This window comes from Nannospalax galili, unplaced genomic scaffold, assembly GCF_000622305.1.
Source record: "Nannospalax galili isolate Female #2095 unplaced genomic scaffold, S.galili_v1.0 scaffold211, whole genome shotgun sequence".
NCBI lineage: Eukaryota > Metazoa > Chordata > Mammalia > Rodentia > Spalacidae > Nannospalax > Nannospalax galili.
This window is the reverse complement of record NW_008329624.1, coordinates 2,676,870-2,702,777: the sequence shown is the minus strand read 5'-3', so window position 1 is coordinate 2,702,777 and position 25,908 is coordinate 2,676,870. Positions and strand designations below refer to the sequence as shown.

Here is a 25,908-nt window from a genome sequence, read left to right as displayed (position 1 = left end):
CATCTTCACCTTAGTTTTTGCGTCAAGGTTGCTCACTGAACTTGGAACTCACCAGTTCAGCTAGGCTGGCTGGCAGTGAGCTCAAGGCTCTGCCTGTGTGACATTTTAAACATAAAAACACTCCCAAGTTACCTAGAAACCTGAGTCGTTCCTCTTTCTGCTCCTAAAGCAAAACAGCATTTGTCTATTGTGCCTGGGAAGTCCTGAACCAAAGCACTCTTTGTAAGTGAAGAAAAGTCCCATATTCTAGCCCGGGCTTCCAACACATCCACTGTCCCTTTTCTTTGCTGCAGAAAGTAGAACTCTTTTAGTAAAAACCTTCTATCTAAAAATACACTCACAGCCAACTCTGCAATTCACTCCTCTGTGGGAGATCTGCCTTCCATTCTATTTCCTCAAATACAAAAGGTCCAATTTGCTGATCTGTTTATCAGTCATGCCAGAGGCCTGTGTTGTAGAAGTAACCAGAAAAACCAAAGCTTAGATAACTCTCTGTCTTCTTTCTCTGTCTCCTCTCTGTCTCTCTGTCTCTGTCTGTCTGTCTGTCTCTCTCTGTATGTGTATGTGCTTTGCGAAAGGTCACAATATGTTAGTCCTCTTACCTGTCCTCCTAGAGCAGGAACCTGGGTAAGGGCATCCTCAGGACTGTGGACCCAACCTTACAGGTCCTTGTTGGTGATACATCCCTAGGTGGACCTTCCTCCTCCTGACTCTAACCTAGACGCTGCCGCTGCTCTTTTTCCTTCCCTTTGGGGTCTCTGGTTTATGGAACATTGCCGTGTGTGTGTGTGTGTGTGTGTGTGTGTGTGTGTGTGTATGGTGGCTACCTGGATGCTACTGTAACTGGTGCCTTGGAAAGGGCTACCCTTGGCTGCTGCACATTATGGACGAATGGCCCTAAGCTTTCACAGCTGGTGGATTCAAACCACAGAGGACACAATCTCAAACAGTTTTACTACGGCAACAATACGCCATCAACTGTGGAAGGGCAGACAATTTCATTTCAGCAGGAGGATTTTACACCCATTCTATCTGGCTTCTTTAAGGGACACACACACCTAGTGACTGTGAATTTCTAGAAAGTGACAAGAATCCAAAGAGAATTTCCAAACATTAACTCATCATGAGAGGGGAAAGGCTTTCTTTTCAACCATGATTATGGATCTAGCCTTGGGACAGGAAACAGGATTGAGATACGTGGTTGAGAATGAATTAAGTAGAAACAAAATATCTAGAAATGGGCAAAGATTTTCATACATAAGGAAGCAAACCCTTCAGGTTTAGATAACAGTCCAAATACAGAAGAGAATCCCCCACCCCCAGGCAAAAGCATAACAGATAACAGCAGGGCTGCAGCTGTGGACTGTTCCATCATTTAACAGGCCCAAGGTCAAAATGACATAAAGGGCCCTGAGGATCCCTCCAGGCTGCTCCCCAATGATGTTTAAGCTACCATACTGTTTGGCCTAAAAATGTCCTCAAGATGGCTGCAGAATGGCCCCTGGCTAGTGTTACCAAACCACACTGAGCCTGTCACATGACCTGATAATCCCCCGTGTGCCCCACATGTAGGACTAAGTGTACTTCTGGCTGTCATATTTCCAGAGGGCAACAGTGTATTTGGGACTTGTCCAGAGAAAGGCACTCAAAAATAAGAAGGTAACAGCAATACCAGAAACAGCAGCCAACAGGTACACAGGCCCCTGCTCAGGTATCCCGCCAGGTACCAACTGTTCTGAATACTTCATGTCTATCTCTTTATCTCATCTTTCAACCATCCCACTATAGAGAGGAGGAAACTGAGGCATGGCAAGGTTAAGTAGCTTGTCTAAGTCACACAGGGAGTGTTTGGTTCCACATCCAATGCCACATTCCTGGCTCTTAACTCCAGGCTCCTACTACCTGGGAAAGGCAGAACAAAATCCCAAGCCGCTCCATAGGGGATGTGCAAACTAAAAGTAATTTAAGTTAATAAAACCAAGACAAAGACTGACAGGGAAAACATGGCCTTTGTATCAAACTGTAGATTATTAAAGTTAGGCTAAAGTTAAGATTAGTAAGATTTCTTGGTACAGCAGGAAGCACATCACAGGTTTGCTCTCCTTCCAGGTACAAGGGGGGCAGTATCTCCACACTGATTCTCCCAGGAATGCTGTTGCTCGCCTCCACAGAGGCCAGCCACAGCACCAAGGAACTGCCATCTTCCCCACTGTGGCCAAGCCTCCGTCTTTTGTGTCCCGGTGGCCATGTGCCCGTCCTCGCCATCATCTCTTAGGAACCCAGACTAGGAAGGAAGATGGTCTGTGGGTGTGGGCGCCAGCTCTCAGTCTAAAAGGGCAGAAAGTCCTGCCAAGAAGTCTACCGTCTAGAACTCAGGTCAGTTGTAGAAGCCTACTCTAGATCCGCAGCACGCACAGCCATGGAGCTGTGGGATGGCGCCTTCCCATCCTACCTCTAGTCTCATAAAGAACTCTGAGAGTACATGTGCTATGTGTGACCAGCTGTCAGGCAACAGATGGACCTATGGCTGGAATGGCTTTATTTCAAGAACCCGCTTATCTGTCAACCAGGGGAACAAAGGTGTGTGTGATAGGGAAGAAGGCCCAGGGGGTATGACTGGATGCAAAGTCAACAGCAAGACAGAGCTGTAATTGTAGGCTTGATGAATGCATTCAGACAAATGCGTTGACACAGCAACCACTGCTGAGCTTGTCAGTAGAACTAAAGACAGACTTTCCGGCTTTCTAGCATTCCAGAGGAAACCCACTACTTGCCCAGCATCCTGGTCCTACTCACCTACGCAGTTATCACACAGGCTGCAGTGGGAAGCACGAGGTGGCCGGAAAATCTTGCAGGTGAAACAATACTTAAGTTTCACAGTCTGGCCATTGATGATGACTTCTTTGGTTCTGGGAGGTGGGCGATACCCCCCTGAACTGGTGCCATTGGCGATATCTGTGGAGGAAAGGAGAAACAGCACACACCCTCAGAGCACCGTTTTAGCTCTCTGGTCCCTGTCACCTTCCTCAATGACCCAGTCTAGCTGTGGTCAGCGTGCCTAGGGCATCTGCAGCATCTCACTGCTTGGTGCTGTTGTGTGAACCTGTGACCCAATGGGGGTTCTGGCTGCACTTGTCCGAAGATCACATGATGGGCTCTGGCCAAAAGATTGAGGACCATGGTCCCACCCAGTGGGGAAATGCTCCCCATGGGCCATACCTACTCCTTCCTCTAGGGGGCAGGCATCGGAAATAAGCCTCAGGGCTATTTGGCAGGGATCAGGTAGGTACCTCCTCTTGACCTGGTTACCAGCTCACTAAGCTTGGCTCAACACCCTAGTACGGGTGTTGTTAACCTAGCCTTGCCCCAGTTAACACAGTGCTGGCCTTCATTTTCTTTCTTGCACTGTGTTCTCCAAACCAGCTAAAATATTGCATTGTTTTGACTCTCAGCCTCAAAAATAAAAAGAGCAGTGGGGGATGGCAGGAAGGAATATATATATATGAGTTACATGGAGCACTCCTGAAGCTATAAAAAAATATATGTATATATATATTTGAGACAGTGTCTCCCTGTAGCCTCAGCTGGCCTGGAACTCACAGAGATCCACCTGCCTCTGCCTCCTAAGTGCTGGGATTAATGGCGTGCGCCACCACACCTAGGCACTTCTGTATTTTGTTCAGCATCTTTTTTTCTTTTCTTTTAGAGTCAGTTCTAAAATGCTGAAGAAAACACAAATGCATCCATTTTTCCAAAATTTTTATATTTATTTGTGTGTGGGAAGAGGTGCATGCCATGGTGCTTGTGTGGAGGTGAAGGGAAAAAAAAGTCTTGTGGGTTTTAGGGATCAAACTCAGGTTACCAGCTTTGGTGGCAAGCATTTTTACCCACTGAACCATCTTGCTGGCCCATATATCTATCTATCTATCTATCTATTTTTTTTTTTTAATCTTATAGCCTGGTTCTCCTCCCTGATCTCATATTAGAATCACCCTGGGGAACTTTTAAAAATTACCCTCCACTGGGGGCTGGAGAGTTGGCTCAGTGGCTAAGAGCACTGGTTGCTCTTGCAGATGACCCAGGATTCCCAGCACCCACATAGCAGCTAACAACGGTCTGTAACTCCAGTTCCAGGGGAATTCGACGGCCTCTTTTGACCTCCATGGGCATTGCACAACACAGGTGCACTTATATACTTGCAGGCAATACATTCATATATGAAAAATAATATATATTTTTAAAATTCACCCCCCACACCCTTACGCTTGATTTGGTACGTAGGGTTAAGTTGCCTGCTCTAGAGGAAGATGGAATTTAGTTTTATTTGCATGTGGATTCCTCACAGCCCTGTGAGGCTTGCCAAGAAGAATTTGGGGCAACCAGCTGTACAGTCAAGATCCGAGTAGAAGAGATGAGCAAGAACTCCAGAAGGGCTCCCGCTGAGCCTGGAGCAGTTCCAGGAATCCAGAGCTGGTGAATGGAAGGGAGCCGCTCATCCCAACTCACACCCACTGTCACACACAACTTACTTTTGCTGATTTCCAAAGTGGTAGGAATTAGTGCCATCATTTAGGCAGGCCCTTCACATGAACAACCTTAGCAAGAGTTATGTGGAGAGCTCCCGAGGCTACTGATGTCTTGGCTTTGTCCTTAGAATTCCGATTTCACTGGGAGTCATGCAGAGACAGGCATGGTGTTTTTAAAAAGTCCCCCTGATACCCCAACCTGGTTGAGAACCAAACCAAAGTTGAAAACCACTGCCCTAGGACTTTATTTCAAGTGAGGTTCCACATAGTGTTCATTTTGCATGACAGCTCATCAAAGAAGATCTCAGCTCATCACAAACACTGCATCAGAGTCTGCATTTTTTCAAGATTCTCCAGTTATCATGCACTTAAAGTCTGAGAACCCTGCTCCTGGGTACACAGAAACACTCTCCAACCACACACAAAGCACACAGACCCCTTTGTTAGGTATTCCAGTACACTCACAGATGTGATAAAGACTAAGCTTGGTGAGAACAATTTCACTGGATGAGGAGACACACCCCAAACACACCCAGCATCCCAGCCTTCTTGCGTCTATTCAGCCAGGCTGATGGTATCTGGAGGGCTGTATTCTGTCCCTCACTGACAGAATCCATAGCTCACCAATCATGACTTACAGGCTCCAAAAGCTATGGGACCTCAGCCTTCTTTTAGAGGTGTGGGATGCCGGATAATCTGCTGTAGCCCTTTAGCCTCAGGCTTTGGTATTAGTGTTAAAACCAATCCCAGAAGTAAGGAGTTCTTCAGAGCTGTTACCAGACATTGACTATTCATGGAAAATTAAAGTTCCAGTATAGGATGCAAAGAGTGAGGAAGGAGAGTTCAAGGAAGGGCAGGATGAAAATAATCAGGGCAGGCCTCCCGTTTACCTCTTCCTGGGACCAACCTTCCTAGCCTATTTAGCACCATTAAATAGCTATGGAGTCACCTCAGCTGCCCTGGGTCACCTTGCCAAGCAGGATACTCTCTTGGTACACCCCTCAACCTGGCACCCACCTCATCAAGTGATGCTAAAGTCAGCAACATCTGCATCTGCATGACGGAGAAAACTGAGATGATGTGGCTGTGGCTGCTTGTAAGCAGAAGAATGGAAGGAAAGACTCTGAACACACAGATGAGGAGGGAAGATCTGTGTGAATGCCAGTGGGGTGCCACTGAGGCCCAAATTAGTAAGAATGTGGTGCTTTGGCAATCTCATGTCAGCCGCAAAATTCACTGCAAGTATTAAGCTCCTGCAAACTTGGATAGGGAAACTAGGTCAGTCATAGATTTAAAATGACACTCATCCATCTGGGCACGATGGCATAGGCCTTTAATTCCAGCATGCCAGAGTCAAAGGCAGGCAGATCTCTGTGAGTTCAGGACGAGCCTGGTCTACATAATGAGTTTCAGGTCAGCCAGGGTTACACAATGAGACTCTGTCTCAAGACAAAATAAAAATAAAAAAATAAAAAAAGACACTCACCCAATCAAACATCTATGTTGATTTCATTAGAAAAGTTTTGAAGCTGGATTCCCAAGGCAAATATTGTAAAATGCAGAGATGACAAACGGACTAGCCCAACGCTGCATAAAGCCTGGTTCTGCGCAGCAGCAGTGGGACCACAAAGTGAGTCTTTGTGAGCAGTCCTTACAATAGACCCTATTGAGCTTATACCTCCAAAGCACATTTTTTTTGAAAGATTAAACCTTTGATTCAAAGTGAGTTGAAAACTAGAATTCAACAGACATAGTAAACTGAAGCTTAAGAAGTTAGCCCAAACCCCAAACCCTTTGATTAGATATTTGGAGAGCTCCATGTAAAAGAAAATGGGAGGATCAGAAGACCTGCATTCAGGGCCCAGATGTGCCATTAAATGATGGGAGGATCAGAGAACTGAAAACCGCAGTATCTACAAAGGGCTGATGCTGCCACATGGGGCTGGGTGGGTCCCGTGGGGGGCCTGGGAGGTCTCCTGTGGCAGCCTGCAGAGCTAGTGAATCTCCTTTCTGGTTTCCCTGGGCCCTTCGATCAAATTCATTCTCCTCATGGCCTTCAGAGGCAGCTTTCTAATGCAGCCCTGACCAAGTCCCTGAGGCCTCCCCAAGGCTCACAGAGTCCTCAGCAACCCTGGCATGCTCTTTCTGCAGCAGTCTTACATGGAGCCTATACCCCAAATCCTGCAGTGGCCCTGTGCTTCCCTGAGCAGCCAACTGCTACACAGCTGGGCACATGCACAGCTGGGACTTCCTGGACCCTGTCTGTGGGGGATAATCTCACCTTTAAGGTCCAGTTCAGGCTTCTCTTGTGAAAACAGCTGCCAAGCTGAGCTGCTTATTTCCTCCCCTGGGCTCTCATTGTACTTAATTCAGCTATTTATCCAGTCAATTGAGCTGTGCTGGGTTTCTATTGGGTGCCACCCCTGGCACCTGAGGCTTCAAATACTGACCTGAAGACAAAAATTTTCTTCAGTGTTCAGATTGGAGCTGACGGCTGATCACAAAGCCTGTCACCCGTGGCCCCAGGTATGTGGCACAAAGGATAAAGCTGAATGCTCAGGTCTAATCCTCAATTATTCTGTGTGGGATTTTTTTTTTTTTTTTTTGGTAACAATTGCTTCTCTGCTTCTTAGGGATGCTCTTTGTGGTTTAAATACAGCTCTTGAAAAAGCAAATGTCTACAATAGCTAATGGTTCAGGAACACTAGAATTTGAGGGGTAAAAGCCTTCAGTATTTTCTGCAAGTTCATGGGGATTAGGCTCCAGGGCATTTTTACACAAACATTCTGAAAAGAAAACTTAAAGCTGGAAATAGACTTTACATTCATAAAGGTCCCTCCTCTTAAACTGTTGGTAGTTGGTGGCATAGCGCTGGAAATAATAATGTGCGCTTATATGTCTATGTCTACAATGAACCTTGTAATCAGACCTGAGGGCAAAGAATTAAGGGTCCTGGGGACAGAAAGGGGAGGATGGCCATACATGCTCAGGAATGGGAAACTGCCAGTGAATGAGGTGTTTCAGTGAAAGAGTAGTCCTGGATTAGCCAGACGTCTCTGGCACAAATGTTCGTTAATAGTTGCCTACTCATTCAAAGACAATCTTTAAAAGGGAACTCATTTTTTCCTCCTGAAGGAACAGCAAGCAGTATGCTTACATCATGATGAACCTGTTTGACCCCCATGATATTTATTCCCACCTCCAACCCATTGTAAGTAACTGGACTAAGCTTTCTTAAAGTGCAACGCGAAAAATGTCACCTTTCTAAGATGCGGATTAAGATTCTCTCTCCAATTGAAAGGTTCATCTTGGTGAGGGGCATTCCTCTGTGCATTGAAGTTTCACAGACCATTAACCAGCTGATAGAGCATCTGCCAGAGTGATGGCAGCCTCTGAAACAGGAGTTTAGTCAGCATGAAGATAAGGCATGACTTTGAACTCCAGTCCTCGTGACTCCATTGTGTTGTTGGAGTACAGCTATTCAGTGCCACCAGCACAGCCAGTGGATCTCGTAAGTCCAGATATTCACTGTGTTCCTCCTACATGCCCATTAATCTTCTGTGTTCTTTATACATATACTCTAGGCAAGGCAGATAAATTCGGAGAGTGGACTTTTGTCAAGTCAAATGTATAACCAAATCATATAGGAAACTAGATCTTAGACTTGGTCAGTGGTCAGGATCACTTAAGGCAGTGTGTCTCATCCAGGGGTGACTGTTGTCCCCAGGGGAAATGCGAAGGTACCTGGAGACATTTTTAGTTGTCACAGGTAGGAGGGAGTGCGCCTAGCATCTCATGGATGGAAGTGAGGCATGCTGCTAAGCATCCCCAGTGCACAGGATAACCCCTCACAGACAAGAATTTCACAGCCCGAACAACAATAGTATGGAAGCTGAGATGCCCTAGCCTAGCGTACTCACCCAACTGCGGTCCATGGACCAGCAGTCTTGGCACCAAGAAACTTGATAGAATGAATGATTCTGGTGTTCACTCCACTCCTGAGCTACTTGGCCAGAATCTGAATTTTCAAACATTCCCAGTGATCTGGGCACATATGGAAGTTTGGAAATCATGGTTGTGGGTACAACACTTGTTAACAAGTGGGTAAGCTTGCTGGCATGTCAGACAATATGTTAACTAAGCTTGAAGAAGTCCTCATTCTGACAATCACCATGTATGAAAACTTATTTACCTGGAAATTGGAGAGAGAGAGAGAGAGAGAGAGAGAGAGAGAGAGAGAGAGAGAGAGAGAGGAAGGGAGAGGAAGGGAGGGAAGGAAGGAGAGAGAGAGAGGGAGAGAATATTATCTGGCTAGGAGCTAGGAATTGGACTTTTATCAATGTTTCAAGCTTATGCTTATAGCTGATGAAGATAGGTTGGCAAATACCTCTAGCAACTAAATTCTAACACTGAGTCTCGTTGGCTGAAGAATCCAAGTGGTTGGCAAAGGATGGAGCTGCCAGAGAGGAAGGCATGCCATTTTCAAAGATTATGGAAAGTCAAGCCTAATTTTCAAACATTTTTTGTTGTTATTTTCAAAGAAGATTTTTGCAAAGAACCTCAATATCCAACACAGTTAGGAGGGAAGTGGCTTGGATGACTGGGACTTGCCCCTAGTGCCGGCTCCTGGGGACACAGTCTGAAGAACATCATGACAGACAACAGTTGTGGCCTAGACTGGGTGCTAATTTCAGGTAAGAACAGATCTATTACATTTAGTCATTCAAGGAGCACTCTTGTACACATGTGTGTGCTCTCATGACATTAACAAGATGCGATGTGTTAATAATTTTGATGATAGAGCGGGAAATGTCAATGTTCAAACTAATTCCATGAGTATGAGCCTAAATCTTTCTAAAAGTACTGCTGGAAGTGTGAAATTCAGAAAACTGCAACATAGAACGCTATTAGTGTGATTTCTAAAAATCTAGTGGAGAAAGCAGGCTGTCTTTCTACATTTAAACTAGGATATTTCAGACTCTCATCAATTCACAGAAAGTCCTTGAACTCTCAGATGGCTGAGATGGTCACAGCTATATAAGGCTCACTTGTCAGAGGCTGCTCGGATCCTGGAGGGCAATACATATAACATATATGTATGATTATAATCACTAATCAGTGCAATTAAAGGCAGGAGAAAGAGAAAGTCCTTAGTAGCCATGGTCCTTTTAGTTTAACTGAGTTAATCTGATATATGCTCCCAGCAAAATGAAAATTAACGACCATCTTAATTTTTGCCATACTCTTTTTTTCCCCACTTGGATGCAAAGCCTGTCATTAAGTAGAAAAGAAAAGCGCCTTTGTCCTTGCGGAGTTTTAATTTCCCTCAAACGCTGTCAAAGTTCCCTGCGTACACACACAAAACTGCTGTGCTGTGCTGTACAAATGAAAATCAGTTCTCCTGAAGGCCAAAGCTTGAAATATTTGCATGCGTTTGTACTCCGTGGGCCACAGATTCCGCACTGTCAGAGACGATGGCTATTGTACTGATAGAGATCAGCTGGGGTTGCCAATGTTTGCATTATTGTAAGACAAGAAGGAGAGGACAAAGGGAAACTGTGGGCACTGGACACCACGCTGTGGCAGCTCATGCTTCAGCATCCCCACTAGAAACCTGACACGTTTCTACTGAAGCTCCAGGAGCTGCGGATAGGAGGGCATTGGCAAGGTCCCGACACAAGGGCTGACTTCTGCCTTACTCTGCACAGTACTATTGTAAGATTCTATCTGTAGCCCCCAGGGAAAGAGACCTAAGGATGTTACCGGCACAGAGCAGGGGTTGTTATTTATAACTATTCTGTAAAGATGCCCTCTTGCTTAGATTCCACTCACTTTCCTTTTCAGCCTCTCATCAACACAAATTGTTTAAGATGACTAAAAATCGCCAATGAGGTGAGTACTATAAAACTCTGTATTTAGAGACATATACTATGTGTACATATTTACAGGCTCTATCTCCACACCTACACGTACACTTCAAAAGCTATCTTACATTAATAGTATAATCAGTTGGAAACGATAAATGGTAATGTTCCATGTATAATAGACCCCTCTCTAGAAAAACTTTAGGAATAAATATAAATATAACAAATAATGGTTGGTAGGTCCCATATGACACAAAGTATAAAACAATATGGAGTCTTCAAGGAGAACTTGGAAAACCTGGGGAGGCAGCTATTGCCTGAAGAGAGATGCTATGTTTTAGAAAAAGCATGCTTACTTTACTCAAATTACTTTGCACATCTATTATGGAGGTAATCAACACTCCAGTATGATTTGAGAAAAATTGGACAGACTTGATAAAATAATGCTGCACTTCACCTGAAAATATGGATGACAATATTTGCAAAGAAAAATAATAATGGGCAGCAAGTGGACCATGGATAAATGGAACACTGAAGGAAAAAATGGAACATATTAAAGAGACACAAATTCTTTTAGGATTTATCACTTGGTAAACAGCAGTTCAAATAAGTGAAGAAAATATGAATTGTCAGTAAATGGTTTTGTGATAAACAGCTAATCTTTAAGATGGAAAAAAATCTAAAGTTAGAGCTTTGCCTTTCAAATATATAGCAAAGATTCAAATATAAAAAATAAAGACATACACGAGCTAGAAAATGCACATAAACTTGTCAGATTTGAAGGAGTCATCTTTAAAAATATTTATGACAGAATGAATGAAATCTGTCAGAGGCTTTGGGGGACACAGATAGGAAAGGGGGTCTAAATATGATTAAGATGTAGTGTCTGAAATGCACAGGCATTCATTAAAAACAGAAAAAATTTAAAAAAGTTTTATTTAATTTGTTTACCTTTATGTATATGTGCGAGCATGCATGTGTGTATGGGTACACTCACAGATGTACCACAGCCTATGCAACGGAGGACGACTTGTGGTTGTCGGCCCTCTCCCTCCTTCATGTGGGCCCCAGGGACTAAACTCAGGCCACCAGCTTTGGCAGCAAGTGTTCCCATCCCCTAAGACATCTTGTTGGTCCCATTTTAAAGCATATACAGCAAAACAGCCAACCTAAAGAAAAGATGGTTTTGCCTCTAAAATAAAAAAATACCATATCTAAAAAAACCTCAATAAAAATGCAAATGATAGGTCATCTGCAGCGACATGTTTAATCCCACCTTGGGAGGCAGAGGTGGGTAGATCTCTACGAGATCAAGGCCAGTGGAGCGGGAATACACGAGAGACCCCGTCTCAAAAAAAAAAAAAAAGCAAATGAAGTTATTCTGTGTATAACAAAGACCTTTAAAGAACCTTTACAAATGACTGAGAAAGATGAATATTCCAAGAGAAAGATGGGCAAGCAACACGAACAGGCAACTCACACAAAGAAAGAATAGTCAGGAGTAAAGTTTCAAAAGATTTGTGAGTTTTGCCCAGCTCATTTGAACAAGTGAGCTCAGAGTTTAAGTTCCCAATGGTAAGGTTTGTGATGCTGAGGACATCAGAATGGACATCTGTGCTTTGGGTGAGGACAAGATGGCTGTGTATTTCAAAACTTCACAGGCATAAATCCGGAACTGGAGAGATGGTTCAGCAGTTAAGGGCACTCGCTGCTCTTACAGAGGACCCGGAAAGTTCCAAGCATCTATATGGTGGCTCACAACCATCTTTAACTCCAGTTCTAGAGGATCTGACACCTTCTTCTGGCCTTCTCTGGCACTGCACATATGTGTTACACATGCAGGCAAACACTTATACACAAAATAAAAATAAATTAAAATTTTAAGACATCAATCCTTTGGTCCAGTGAGAGCACATTTACGTGCTTGACCTAAGGAAAACTTCATGAATTTTGATCACAACACCATTACTTATTAAAACCTGGGAATAATGACAATGTTAACATAAGGGTAAATAAATTATGATCCGATCATACAGTGACCTACAGACTTATTAAAAATGGGGTAGGATGACACACAGCATATTAGGAGGAAAAATCTGTTTACAAAATTGTAATATACAATGTAGTCACATATTTATGTAAATATGTTGTTCTGAGAAAAAAAAAGGATATATCAAATTTATAGATCTCCGATTGATAGGATTAAAGCATTACTAGATTAAAATCCATTTTCATTTTCTTTATGCTTTGTAAAGTTTCTGTCAGCAAAATACATTGCTTCCTAGTGAGCAAATATGCTATTTCTGAAACGGAGTTTGGAAAGGGGCTTAAAACATCTGCAGGAAGGCTGAGGTCGTTTTAGTGCCCTACAGTTCACACATGTCGTGTGGACATATTTCTGTTGCTTTGGGAAAATTAATTACAAGTTCATAGCCCTCATCAGTAATTTTTGGAAGATGTCCTTTGCACCTCTCCAGAAGACGGAGTGCAACACACTTTTCATTCTCGCTTCATCCCTGCAGCTCGGAGAAGGAGGTAGCTTCACTCATCACTGGGCCGCTTCGAGCTCTTGGAATCTCAAGCTGTCTCCTGGCCCTCAGCAGCCACGCAGTGATTTATGGGGCTGAGTAAAACCCTGCTCCTCTAACACAGATCATCGCAGCATAACATTTATCTTGAAGAAAACTGCATTTTATGCTGCTCAAAATTGCATTCTTTGATCTGTCAAGATGTTACTCAGATTTTGCACCACGAGAAATCAAGAATGTTTTCCTGGGAGTCAGGGCACAGAGACAACAACGTTTAAGTTGTGCTCACTGAGTGTCTCTGGTTACTAAGGCTTGAACACCGGGGAGATGAGAGAAAAAAGCTCTTCTCTGTGGGTCTAGGACTGGACCAGGCTCTCTTGGTACCCAACTTTCTGATTCCACAGACCATGGCTTTTTGTATTTTTTAACACGTGTTTGAATAACACTGAGTAACTTGCCTATGTTCTCTGGAAGGGTGTGGATGAGTCCATGTGCTAAAGGTTGAGTCCCCAGGGTGCACTATTGGGAGGTGCTGAGGGCTCTTGGGAGGTTGGAACTAGGGACAGCTGTCAGGTCGTTGAGGGAAGACCCCCTCGATGTTGTGGTTCGAATGTAAAATGCTCCCTTTAGACTTACATATTTGAACACTTGGTGCCCAGTTGGTTGTGCTGTTTGGGAACATTATAAAATGTTCAGGAGGTGGCACCTGGGGATGGGCCTTGAAGTTTTATAACCCCTGCCTCACTTCCTGGTTCCTGTCTGCTTCCTGACTGCAATGTAATGACCTGCCAGCTTCCTGTCTCTTCTTACAGTAACGGCAATGAAAGCAGTCACATAATTGTCAGTAAATGGATTCAGAGCATTCTTAATTTACTAACTAAAACAGCCTGAATGAACTCATCACTAGGTCCCTGCCATTTCACTCCAGACCCCACAAATACTTCCTTGGTCCACGACAGCCTTCAAAGGCCCAGCTGAGTCCTCAAATAGAAATCAGGCAAGAAATGAGTTGCAACTAATTGACCATCAGATTAGCAATATTGATTCCTTTCTGTATTGCTGCTTAGGTTCTTTACTAAAGGTCCCTATCCACACTGTGAAATCACAATGTAAGGGCTGACAGAATTATGATAAATCATTTATTGGTAAGCTCCTGTGGTCAACTGCAGTGCAGTCTAGATTTTAACACATACCCTAAACCTACTTTAGTAATCGGTGTGCCATTAGTATTTGTAGAGATGGCCAACTGCTTGTTAAATATCTATCACATTGGATTGAAAAGGGGAAAATAGACTTCTAGTTCTAGAAATTAGCCTGCAATGGTTACTAGCCCTTATATATATAAAAAGTACATATAATCAAGAAGACAGTTCCTAAGTCCCTACAAACTTCTGTTGGCCACACAGACATATGGATACTTCTGCGTATGTTTGGTTTCCTGTCTGGCTAAGAAAGAGACTTGCTCAGGCCCCAAGCTTGGCTGGCATGGAAAGTGAACTACAATCTGAATCTTTATTATGTCTCTGTCTCTAATTATCCAAGCAAAACTCCAGCCCACCACTAATATGAACCAGCATATACCAGCTATGGCCATCAGCCAACAACAGGTTTAGCTAAAGACTGATGTTTGATTGATGATGATGATTTTGTTATCTGTTCACTGGGAGAGCTCTCTCTCTCTCTCTCTCTCTCTCTCTCTCTCTCTCTCTCAGTTAGTTACTTAAGAAGAGACATAACTGAGAAATTCTTTATGCTTCCAAGCCCTGTTTCTTCTCTGCACGGGGCCCAATATTTGGAGTGAGGCAAAGCAAATGTGATGATTTGAATGAGTGGCCCCCATAGGTGTAAGTATTTAAAACAGTTGGTCAGTTGATGGCACTGTTTGGGGAGGATCATGGAACCTTTAGGAAGTGTGGCCTTGCTGGAGGAAGCATGGCACTGGGGGAGGGCTTTGAGGGCTCATAATCTTGCTCCACTTCCAGTTCCTCTCTGAGTGCTTGGAGACGTGTCTACTCTGGCTGCCTCTGCCGCCATGCCTCCCTGCCCTGATAGACTCTTACCTCTCTGGAACCATAAGCCCAAATAGACTCTTCCTTCTATAAGTTGCCTTGGTCATGGTATTTTATCACAGCAATAGAAAAGTAACTGATAGAGCAGGCCTTTCCTTCTTGGTCACCCGAGGGTGTTCCATCTGACAGGGCAGTTGCTCAGATACGGGGATGACCATGAGCTACCCAGAGTACATTTCATTTTCATCAGGTTTCTAAAAAGTCTGAGAACTGTAATGCCTCTACTCACCACAGTCCCATTACCTGGACTAACCTAGAAGTTTGGCCTTAGTGGCCCTCAGGCATTAGGTTTGTTTCTGAAATGGAGGAGGTAATGAGTGGCAGCACCCCGCTCCCTCTCCTGCCCACTCCCCCTCCCAAAGACCAGAATGATGAGTCTCTGGCCTATGTCTCTGGGTCCTTGTTAGTGCACAGTCCTGGACAGCATCTGCCAGCCTGTCACTGCTGATGGAGCCCCTACCTCTTCCTGTTTGCATCCTGGGGAAATAAATGACAAACTTGTTCTGGATCCCCACAGCACTGATAACACAGTTGCTCAGGCCAGACAGTCCTTGCTGTAGGTCTCTGATGAGCATCTTTCCAGAAACAGGCATAGAAACAAAAGCAAGACCGCTTTGCCCCCACTTTATTTTAATTAATTAATTAAAAATTTGAGACAGCATCTCATATCCCAGCTGGGCTTAAAACTTGTTATACAGTCAGGGATAACCACAAACTTCTGATCCTCCTGCCATCCCTTCCCAAGTGCTAGGATTACAGATGTGCACCACCGTGCCAAGTTTATGTGGTCCTGGGGATCGAACCCAGGACTTCTCGAATGCTAGGTGGGCACTCTACCAACTGAATTATATCTCCAGAGCTTTCCTGCTTTAGAAAGAAGTTCTGCTCTGGAATTGGGGACAAAATATTCTCCCCCACTGCTCCATCAGTGCAGGGCGATACAGGGCTTTCAGCATCCAGCAGGGCGATTCCCTTCTTGGGATCCTACATCATCCAGGCCTGCCCCAGCTCCCCTTCTGTGGAGGAGCCTGGAATGAGGCTTGCCCATTCCTAGCCCAATAAGCTTCATCACCTGATGACTAGTAGTTCCTCCAGCAGGCCCTTGGGGCAGCATGGCTCCTCTGCCCTCTACCTTAATCACCTGTACATTCTGGGGTCCTGGCACAGTGTTTGGTCCTTAGGAGACAGGCTGTCGATCTTCGGATAGCCAGCTGTGGTCATGTGAAACCACAATCCTTATTTCAAAGAAGTCCCAGAATATGACTGTCCTGTCTCCTTCCCTCTCTGCCCGAGATGCTTCCTCACTAACTGGGAAGGAGCCTTACCAGATCTCCCTCTCTGAGGGACAGTCCATTCCCCACAGTGCTGTCTTTCCCTCGCAATCATAAAATGTTCCTATGTCTTTAAGGGCCTTTTAAAATCAGTGAGTTTGAAGCACTACCATGCAAAAACATCATGTGGATGCAGATTCCCAGGCCCAACTCCTAGAGACTCTGAGCCATGGGTTCAGAGCCTGTGGGTCTGCATTTGAACAAGGTGCCTAAGTGCCTCTTGGTGGGTAGAATTCTGAAATATCTCAGGGTGATAGACAGCAGCGTAAGAATTTCCTTTCTGTCTCTCCATGTAACTCCTCTTATGAGTCCCCAGCCAACATGTGCCAGGAGACGCTGCATGCTAAGCCTGGCAGCTCTAGCTGACCTCGCCCCAGAGACAAAGCAATGGGCAACAAAGAGCTACAACCCAGCAGTGGGGTGTCCACCTGAGACTTCACTGTTCATCCCCTCTCCTTAGGACTCCCCAGGCCTAGGCCCCAGGACTCATGTTAGAGAAGGGCTGCAGGGCTGCAGGGCTCTGCTCCTGCCTTCCTAGTCCCCATCTGCCAGGTCTGACCGCCCTACTCCCACCTCTGCTAGACACCTGCCAAGTACCCCTCCTGGCCCTTCCCGTTCAGCCAGCTCTCTGAGTTGAAGGAATGAAATAATTTTGTTAGATAAGTTACAAGCATCTGTGTTTCCTGCTGAATCTACAAACCCTCAGATATTAGGGAGACAGCTGCCGACACTCTGGGAAGAGTGATATGTAGATGTTTACCTCTTCAACAGTTCAAAGCCAGGTGCAGGAGCTCCGACTGTGTCAGGTGTGCTCGTGCCTGGCCTGCCTTTACAGCCTTCAGGGAGCTCCTTTGTCGTGTCTGTTGCCCATGTTTTTCTGAGCATTAGGATGGCAGGCTTCACTTTTGGAAGTTAGGATAGACCTGCGCTTGGTGGCACACCCACCTGCTGAATCATGGTCTCTAGGGAAAGGGGCTTACTTGTGGATGTATACATTCTATCATGGGAAATAATGCATGCGTGGTATACGACCAGAATAAACAACTTAGGGGGAGAAATATTTACTTTAGTTGGTGGTTTCAGAGGGTTAGTTCCACGGTTACTTGGCCCCATGTACTTAAGCAGAACAACATAGTGGCTGGAACATGTAGCACAGTCACTTCTTGGTGGACAGGAGACAGAGGCCTGGGTCTGGTGAGGCACCTGCCAGAATTCAGGGTGTGTTTGGGGACTTTCCTCTTCTAGTATCTGAGGGGCATTTAATGAGTCACTTGTGTTTTTATCTTATCCAATAAAATAGGCAGAGAGAAGGGGACTACAGAAAGAGGACAGGACAAATTTAACCCCCAAGGATATATCCCCAGTGACTAGGTCCTCCAACTTGGCTCCACCTCCGACTTCACTGTTTCCCAGCAATGCCATCATAGTAAGTCTGTCAAAGGATTAATCCACTGATCATGTCAGAGCCCCCGTGGTCAAATTATCTCTGGAAATACCACCACAGACACGCCAAGAGGTGTGGTGTGCTTCACTAACCCCCTTAATACACTCAATATGGCAATCAAAACTGATCATTACACATGGAGAAAAGACAAAGAAAATAGTGTGAAAAATGTAGATTCGGGGGCTGGAGAGATGGTTTAGCGGTTAAGAGCACTGGCTGCTCTTGCAGAGGACCCAGGTTTGGTTCCCAGCATCCACATGGTAGCTAACAACCACCTGTAACTCTAATTCCAGGGGACCTGAAGCCCTCTTCCGAGTCGTGCAGGCATTGCAAAGACATGATGCACTTATATACATACAGGCAAAAACACTCATATACATAAAAAAAATTCTAAAAAAAAAAAGAGAGAGAGAAATGTCTATCTTCCACAAGGATTCAAATCTGGATTAAAACGGGGACCCTCACCCTGGCTCTTCCATCCAGTTGTGGCACTGTGCTCGTCCACTCTGCTCTCAGTAAAGCAGCCTGAACATCAGTCCCAGAGGCAGCTGCAAGAACTATGCAGGCAATGTGCCCTGAGATACCTTCCATAAAGGAGAACCTGTGGACTGGTTGCAGCTAACAGACCCACTCTCCGAAGTTCCCGGATCCCCAGATTCCTTCCTGCACTGTGCATCCTAGTGCTGGCCACAACTTAGTTTTAGTTTCCAATGGGCCCTGAGTCTTTACACATACATCCAGGTTCAGTTTTGCCTTCCTTATGTTTTAGTGGGTTTGCAAGCAGACACAGTAGCCATCACGCTGCCTCATAATGCCCATATGTCATGCATTCATGAACCCTTTGCTGTTTTCACAGTTTCTTCACACTCCCCAAAAGCTTGTGAGAGTCAGGTGAGATAATTGGATCTCCATATCCAGAGAGGAAAGAAAGTCCGTAGAGCAAAACCAGAGTTTGCCATGGCTGGGGAAGTGGTGAGCAGTGTGTTCGTTAGACAGACATTTACCCTTTTACGTAAAGACATGCACTATGTTTTCTTCCTTCTGATTATAAAAGTATTTCATGCCCCTCATAGAATGCAAAGCTAGAAAGAACTGAAATCACTCAGCAGTTTAACGACAAAAGATCTCTTTAGGGCCCCTGTCATTTTTTCTAGGACTCTGGATATCCTAGGATTAGAATATAGAACCTCTTTTGTATTTGCATATGCTATTAAAATAACTTTTATAAGTTATTAATTTTTTTTTGCAATGTTGGGGGATTAAGCCCAGGGCCTCGAGCATATTAGGCAAGGGTCCTACTACTGAGCTATATCCTCAGCCTAGCCAATAATATTTTTGACGTCAACATTCTAATGACCATACTGATAAGTCATCACAGAAGCATGCCACATTTTAATGATCCATCTTCCCACTGCTGCACATTTAAGTTGCTTGGAATTTTTGTGCTACTATAATCGGCCCTGTAACAAGCACTTTGATGCTTATTTTCAGGTGAGTTTCAGTTTTGCTCCACTGTAGCCATGGACTAGATGCCTACTTAAATCTGCTCTCTTTTCTATGGGACTTTGTCCATCATTTTGTCATTTTGGTTCCCCATGTTCATTTCTAAAGCCTGATTTGATGTGGGAAGACAGCTCCTAATTCTTCCTCTATGAATTCTGGGTAGTTAAGAACTTTTCTTGCTGGGCAGAATATCTACAACTAGAATAAACCCCAAATAATATTGGTAACATCATGGCATTTGAAATGGGGGAAATACAGAACAATGAAATCAATGACTGGAAAGCATCACTGTCTGAAAATTGAGGACGTGACCATAAAACACTGTGGACACTTTTCTTCTGAGAAGGTGCCCTCCAAGAGTTCACTGTGGCTTAGCGCTCCCGTGACCATGGAGCAGGATCTTTGTACTGACACAAGCAAAGGACGGCCATACAGCTCTGAATTCAGTGGCCAGTCATCCTGACAGTAAAAGGCCAGGCTATGGGCTGAGGTTTTCAGTGCATTTTGAGAGGGTCAAAGATGTCCCAGAGAAGACAGCATCAGAGAGGAAGAAGGGCTGACTGTCACTCTGCACCTACAGCCCTCAGTATGCCTGTTCGGAAGACTTCCAGACAGCTGGGGTAAGACCAACACCCAGTGCCATGGAGAGATAGTGCTGCCAAGTGCATCCTTGTGAGCCACCCATGCGATCTGCTTCTGCAACCGCCATCAGACTCAGTATCCATCCTTGCCCAAATGTGCAAACAGTCATTAAAATATTGATGAGCGAAAACCAACAGCCATTTATCACCAGGGAAGAGCTGTTGTTAAATGCTTTTATGGAGGGAGGGTGTCTCACGAAGCCTGAAGGAGCCCTCCATCCTCATGCTGTGGCTGTTTGAACTGGAATGAGTCTGAAGTGGGATTAGATTCAGAAGGATTCGCTGCCATATGTACTGGAAGGTGGAGGGAGATCCAAGTGCCAGGCCAGAGATGCACAGTCAGGCTTGATGGCCATGCTTCCAGATGCTTTCTGTCCTCTGAGCCTCCTCCTTCCATCTGGGGTTGGCTGGGACTGAAGGGAAGCCTCTCTCTTCTCCATTGTCTGAACTTGTGTGTGTGCATGTGTGTGGTTCATGTGTGCATGTATATATATATATATATATATATATATATATATATATATATACCATTTCCATAAGTGTCTCGACAGAGACATAGAGGAACTCACTTATTCATTTAGATGAACTACAACAGAAGGGTCGGTAGGGCTGGGAGGGCCCCCTTCTTTTTGTTGGGGGGGCGGCGCCCCCCGGGGGGGGGGGGGGGCTGTGGCTTGCCAACCAAGCTAGGCTGGCTGGCATGTTCCAGGGTCTGCCCGTCTCCATCCCTCTGGTGCTGGCATTACACGCATGTGCCACCATGCCCAGCTTTTTACCTGGCTATTGTGGGTTGAACTTGGATCCTCATATTTGCTAGGCAAGCGCTGTACTGGCTGAGCTATCTCCCCAGCCCCTGAACTTTTATATATTTACTCCCAAAGCTCACCTGGTGATTTTTTCAAAATATCATCCCAATAATTTTTTTTAGTAATGACTCCCTACAGCCACCCTGTGTGCTGTCAAGCAGAAAAATGGAATCACAGGGCCTGAGATGAGTATCCCCAAAGAAGAAATAAAACCCAAACCACAATTCTGAGTTTTTCATCGCTGCAGCTGAATCCAATAATTCCTTATTGATGGGCCACTGCCTTCCTCATATTAAAAATTCCTCCTTTCCACAAACTTGGATTCCATTTCAGCACCAAAGTTATTGATTTTGTTTTCCTCTAGATTTGGGAACGGCTGGGTGTCAGCCTTCTGGACTGGTTGCTCTTGTCAATAAATGGCCCATCTGTGGCCTCCCTGGGTGATAAATAGCTGTTAAACAGCTTTCTCTTGTAGTGAAGACTAGCTGAGGTGGGAAATGATCCACAAATGGCATCTTACACACCTGGCCTCAGTCTGGGGCACATGAGGATCCCTAGGTTCAGAGTAATTATCAGCTTTTTTTCTGGAATGTAAGCATCTGAGACAAAGGGTTTAGACCTGTATTCTCTACTACAGTAGCCACTAGCCACATGCAGCCCTTAAGCACTTGAATGTACCCAGTTTGAACTGAAGTGTGCTGTTAAGTGTAGAATTCATTCCAAATTTCAAAGATTTGGAACAAAAGAGAAAGTAACGTATTTCAATACTGTAAAGATTGATTACATCTCAAGTGAGAAAGCACTGAATAAATGAGTCAAGCACAATAAAAGTGGCATTGTTTGTCCATTTCTGCCGCTATCAAATTGCCTCTAGAGACTTTAGTATCACATGTGTGGCCTGCATTTGCGGCTCACGTTATTTTTCTATTGGACAGCACTGACTTATGCAATCAAAAGCATTCACTGGAAATTCACAAAGATGGGTATTTATATTCTGTTGATTAGGCTGGCAGCAGGGAAGGTGGTACCCAACACTGTGTAGATTACCTAGCACTGGGCCTCACACTGGTGTCTTTGTTCCTTTCTAGTCTGTCTGCCTTCAGAGCACAGGGCTAAGAGCATCACGTCAATCTTACGCTTAGCTCTGGGGCATGGGAATGAAATGGGAAGACTGTGGGCACAGATCACACCCCCAGCAGGAGGAAGGAATACCACAAACCCTTCAAACGCCAGGATGTGGAAGATATTTTTAGAACTAAATTTGCATATGAAGACAAATGAATATCTGTTCCTAAAATAGCATTTAGCTTTTATTTCATTCAATGCTCTAACACTACTCTGGACACATCCAATCCCTCAGCCCTGCTCAATGTGAAAAATCTCCTCTAGCCCTGCCTGCCCAATGCCTGTCCATCTAAAGACAAATGCATCCAGCAAGTCATTGGAAATGAGCATCTTCACGTGGCACAAATCAGGTGTCCTCTTTCTCCGATCAGAACAGACAACCCAGCCAGTCCTAACAGCACCGTGGAGCTCTCCAGAGCCATTGTCCAGGGCTGAGCCCTCCTGGCTTGCTGGGACACTTCTGGGACCTCTTTCCCTTCTGATTCAGCTCTATTTTGTTCTCCTGCTGACTTTAATATCACTGAGAAGTCTTCCTTTTCTGTTGCAGAGGGGCTACCAGGAGCAGGGCCGGGATGGAGGCATTTTCTCAGAAGAGCACTCTGAGGCTGGAGGGCCAAGTCACCTTCCTGGACCCTGGCCGTGAGTAGCAGAGTCACCTGGCTTGTTCTCCAGTGGCAGGCAGCCTGCTCCCATCCTGTGCTCAGCCCAGGCTTGCTCTGACTGCCTGTCCTGTCCCACCCTCAATATTAACCTGTTCAAGCCCCAGGGCCACCAGAACTGAGTCCTCAACTCGGATGCCACATCTCTAGCTTTCCCATGATCACTTCCCAGCCTTTTAGCTGAGATCAGCTGTGCAGCTTTCCCAGGAAAGCAGACTCTGTGCAGTTCCTGACCTTGTTGTGGAGTAGAATTTTCACTCCTCTCAAACCTTGTATAACCACATGGATTCCAGACCAGGTCCTGCCCCCTAGTCACAGATGTCCATCACCCCCTAACCCCAGCTCAGCAAAAACAAAGCTGAGAAGCCAGGTGGGGGGAAATTGTGGCACTTCCATTTCCCAGCCCAGAGACTTTCAGAAGCCACTTGTCCCTTCCAAGCCTCCACTTGTCTAGCTGTGTAAAATGAGAATAGTAATTTCATAGGTTGCGCACAGGTTGCTGAAAGGATTGAATTAACACATGTAACATTCAAATAGTGCCTCACACACAGCAGGAACTGCGTAAACATTGGCCACTCTTTCTTTCCTGGTTCTGCTTTCTTATCTGCTGATATTCATCTGCCTTGAGCTGCTGTACGGTCACACACTTGCCAAATTCCACCCATGCCAGCCACAGGACTCTAGTCTGGATGTCCATTTCTCTCTGCATGTCTGGATTCTGAAATAACACTTCTACACTCTGTCCATCCTTCTTGTCTCCCAAAACCCAACTCAGATTTGCTTTCTTCAGACACCTTCCTGTTTGATCTTTCTTGATCATCTCTGAGGCTCATGTCCCACAATTCAGCTGACATTACCACAAAAGTCCTCAATCGTAGGGTGAGCTTATTCTCTAGGGGACATTTGGCAGTGTTATAAGATGACTTATTGCCATATTTCTAGTGTTGGAGGCAGTTAAGAATGCTAGTATGCGTGGTACAGTGCCCAGGACAGGCCTCACCTGGCAACAGCTTGGAGGTTGCAGTATTAGAATAAGCAGTCCTCACCAGGTGTGGTAGCACACGCCTTTAATCCCAACACTCAGGAAATAAAGGCAGGTGATATCTGTGAACTCAAGGCCAGCTTGGTCTACTTAGCAAGTTCCAGGCCAAGTGGAGCTACAGGGAGATCCTGTCTTATAACCAAACAAGCAAGCAAACAAATAAGCAGTCCTTGTTGATGCCCTATTTTGCTGTGTGTGTGTGTGTGTGTGTAGTATACATATATATTCATGTATGCATGTGTATGTGGAGGCCAAAATTCAACATCTGATGTCTTTCCCAATCATTCTTCATCTGATTTTTGAGTCAGGGCCTCTCCTTGAACTTGAACCCATTGATTGGCTAGGCTGGCTGGCCAGCAAACCCCAGGATCCTATTGTATCTGCCTCCCTAGAGCTGGGATTACAAGTGTGAGCCACCATGCCTGGCTTTTTACCTGGGTGTTTCAAGTACTTTATGGCTGAGCCGTTTCCTCAGCACCCCCCTCCCCTTTATTTTAAAGTCGTCGCTGCTTTCACATGTGCAATGCCACAGCCCTGCTTTCCATATGTGCCCCACCCAGTTACAGTTCTTTTGATTCCTCTAGACATCTAAGACAGGGTGATGCTGAAATTGGTGAGCTGATGGTGACTGATGTCTTAACTAATCAGCCAGCCAGGAACATTTTCACTCAATAACTTGGATATGTCATTGTGGGGTTTTTTGTTTGTTTGTTTGGAAAGTCACAAATATGAGAAACATCGTATACTCACTGAGACAAGAATTCCGCAGTCTCTTTTTGGTCCCCGACCTCAGAGTGTCCAGCTACGGACAGATGGTGCTGCTACTGGAGGGACTGAGGGTCAGGGAGCTTCTGGCTAATGGGGAGGCCATTTGCCACCAATTTTGTCTCTCTTCTAAGAATCGAACCTTTGTGCTGGCACTCATGCGTTCATTATCATAGATGATATCAAAATCTTCTCATATGCCTCTAAAAGAAAATGAGTTTTTTTTTTTTAAGAAGGGAAATGTGTGCGTAGGGGTGCATCTAAATGGTCTGAAGTTGATGTTGAGCCTACGACTTTTATTTTAACAGTCCCTCAGGTGACTCTGACTTACCCATAAGTTTAAGAACCACTTTAATCAGGTGGAGAGGAAATCAGGGCCCTGTGAAGCCAGCCCGGGGATTGCCACCTGATCTGTTAGAGATCTCTCCTCAAACAGTGACAACCAAAAAAAGCTGTTGTGTCCACCTACAACTCTGTTGACAGTATTAAAGTGTAGGAGTCCTGCTGTATTGACAGTTCAGAAAGGGGTGTAGATAAAGCACAGAGGACTGGGCTCTTAACGGTGAAGGGGTTCAAGAGGGCACAATGTGCAAGGCTAGTCCTCAAGCAGAAATGTGGGACGCTTCCCTTCACCAACTGCCTTGTGTGGCTCCTTCAGTTCAGGGTATTGTTCCTCAATAACGTTCTCAATAACTACGTCTGTATCTTCAGAACAGACCGTACAGAGGTGACCTGCTTCTTCAAAGGGCCCCTTTGAGATGTGACTCTTGTGGTTGTTGAATCTGCAGGGAAGCTCCACTGCCGGCAGAGTACCCGAAGGGCAGAGGGTCCTAAAGGAGAAAGCATGCCAGTCTAGAGGCTGCAAAGTGTGACCTCTAGATCTGTGCAGCAGTAGCACTCTGGGGACTTGTTAGAAAGGCAGATTGCTCCCTGCCCCAGACCTCTGGATTCAGAAACGTGGAGGGATGGAGGAAGGGTAGTGATGTATGTCTCTCTCTGTGTGTGCGTGTGTGTGTGTGTGTGTGTGTGCGTGTGCGTGTGTGTGTCTGTCATTCCTCAGGTGTCATTCATTTTATTTTTTTAAATGGGGTCTCAAATTTACTGACTAGGCTGGGCTGGCTGGCCAGTGGACCCCAAGGATCCATCTGTCTCTGCCTCTCCAGTGCTGGGATTATAAACATGCACCACCATGTCTGGCTTTGAATTTTTAAAAAATTATGTGTGTATATGAATGCCTGCATAGATATATGTGCACCACATGTGTACCTGGAACCTTTGGAGGCCAGAAGAAGGGGCTGGATCCCTGCAACTGGAGCTACAGTAGTTATGAGCCACTGTGTGGGTGCTGGGAACTGAACCAGGGTCCTTTGTAAGAGCAGCAAGTACTCTAAACGACTGAGGCATCTCTCCAGCCCCAGCTTTTCACCTGTGAGTTCTGGGGGATCAAACTCAGGTCCTCATGCTTGCAAGGCAAGCATTGTACTGTTTCCAGCCTATGATCTATATTTTAACAAACCCTCCAGATGACTCTGACTTACCCACAGCTTTAAGAACTACTCTAATCAGATAGCAGGAAATTTTGTACTGCTTTGTTTCAATTTTTGT

The 25,908-nt window shown here is 45.1% G+C and overlaps 1 protein-coding gene across 2 annotated transcripts in view; it reads right to left on the bottom strand.

Moving 5' to 3' along the window:
* Zdhhc14 (zinc finger DHHC-type containing 14) overlaps positions 1-25,908 on the bottom strand; it is a 296,463-nt gene that overhangs the window by 79,132 nt on the left and 191,423 nt on the right. For both annotated transcript variants that reach the window (XM_008839432.3, XM_008839433.3), the window contains exon 3: positions 2,797-2,955. In XM_008839432.3, the coding sequence (XP_008837654.1) occupies positions 2,797-2,955 (159 nt within the window). The remainder of the gene's footprint in view (positions 1-2,796; positions 2,956-25,908) is intronic.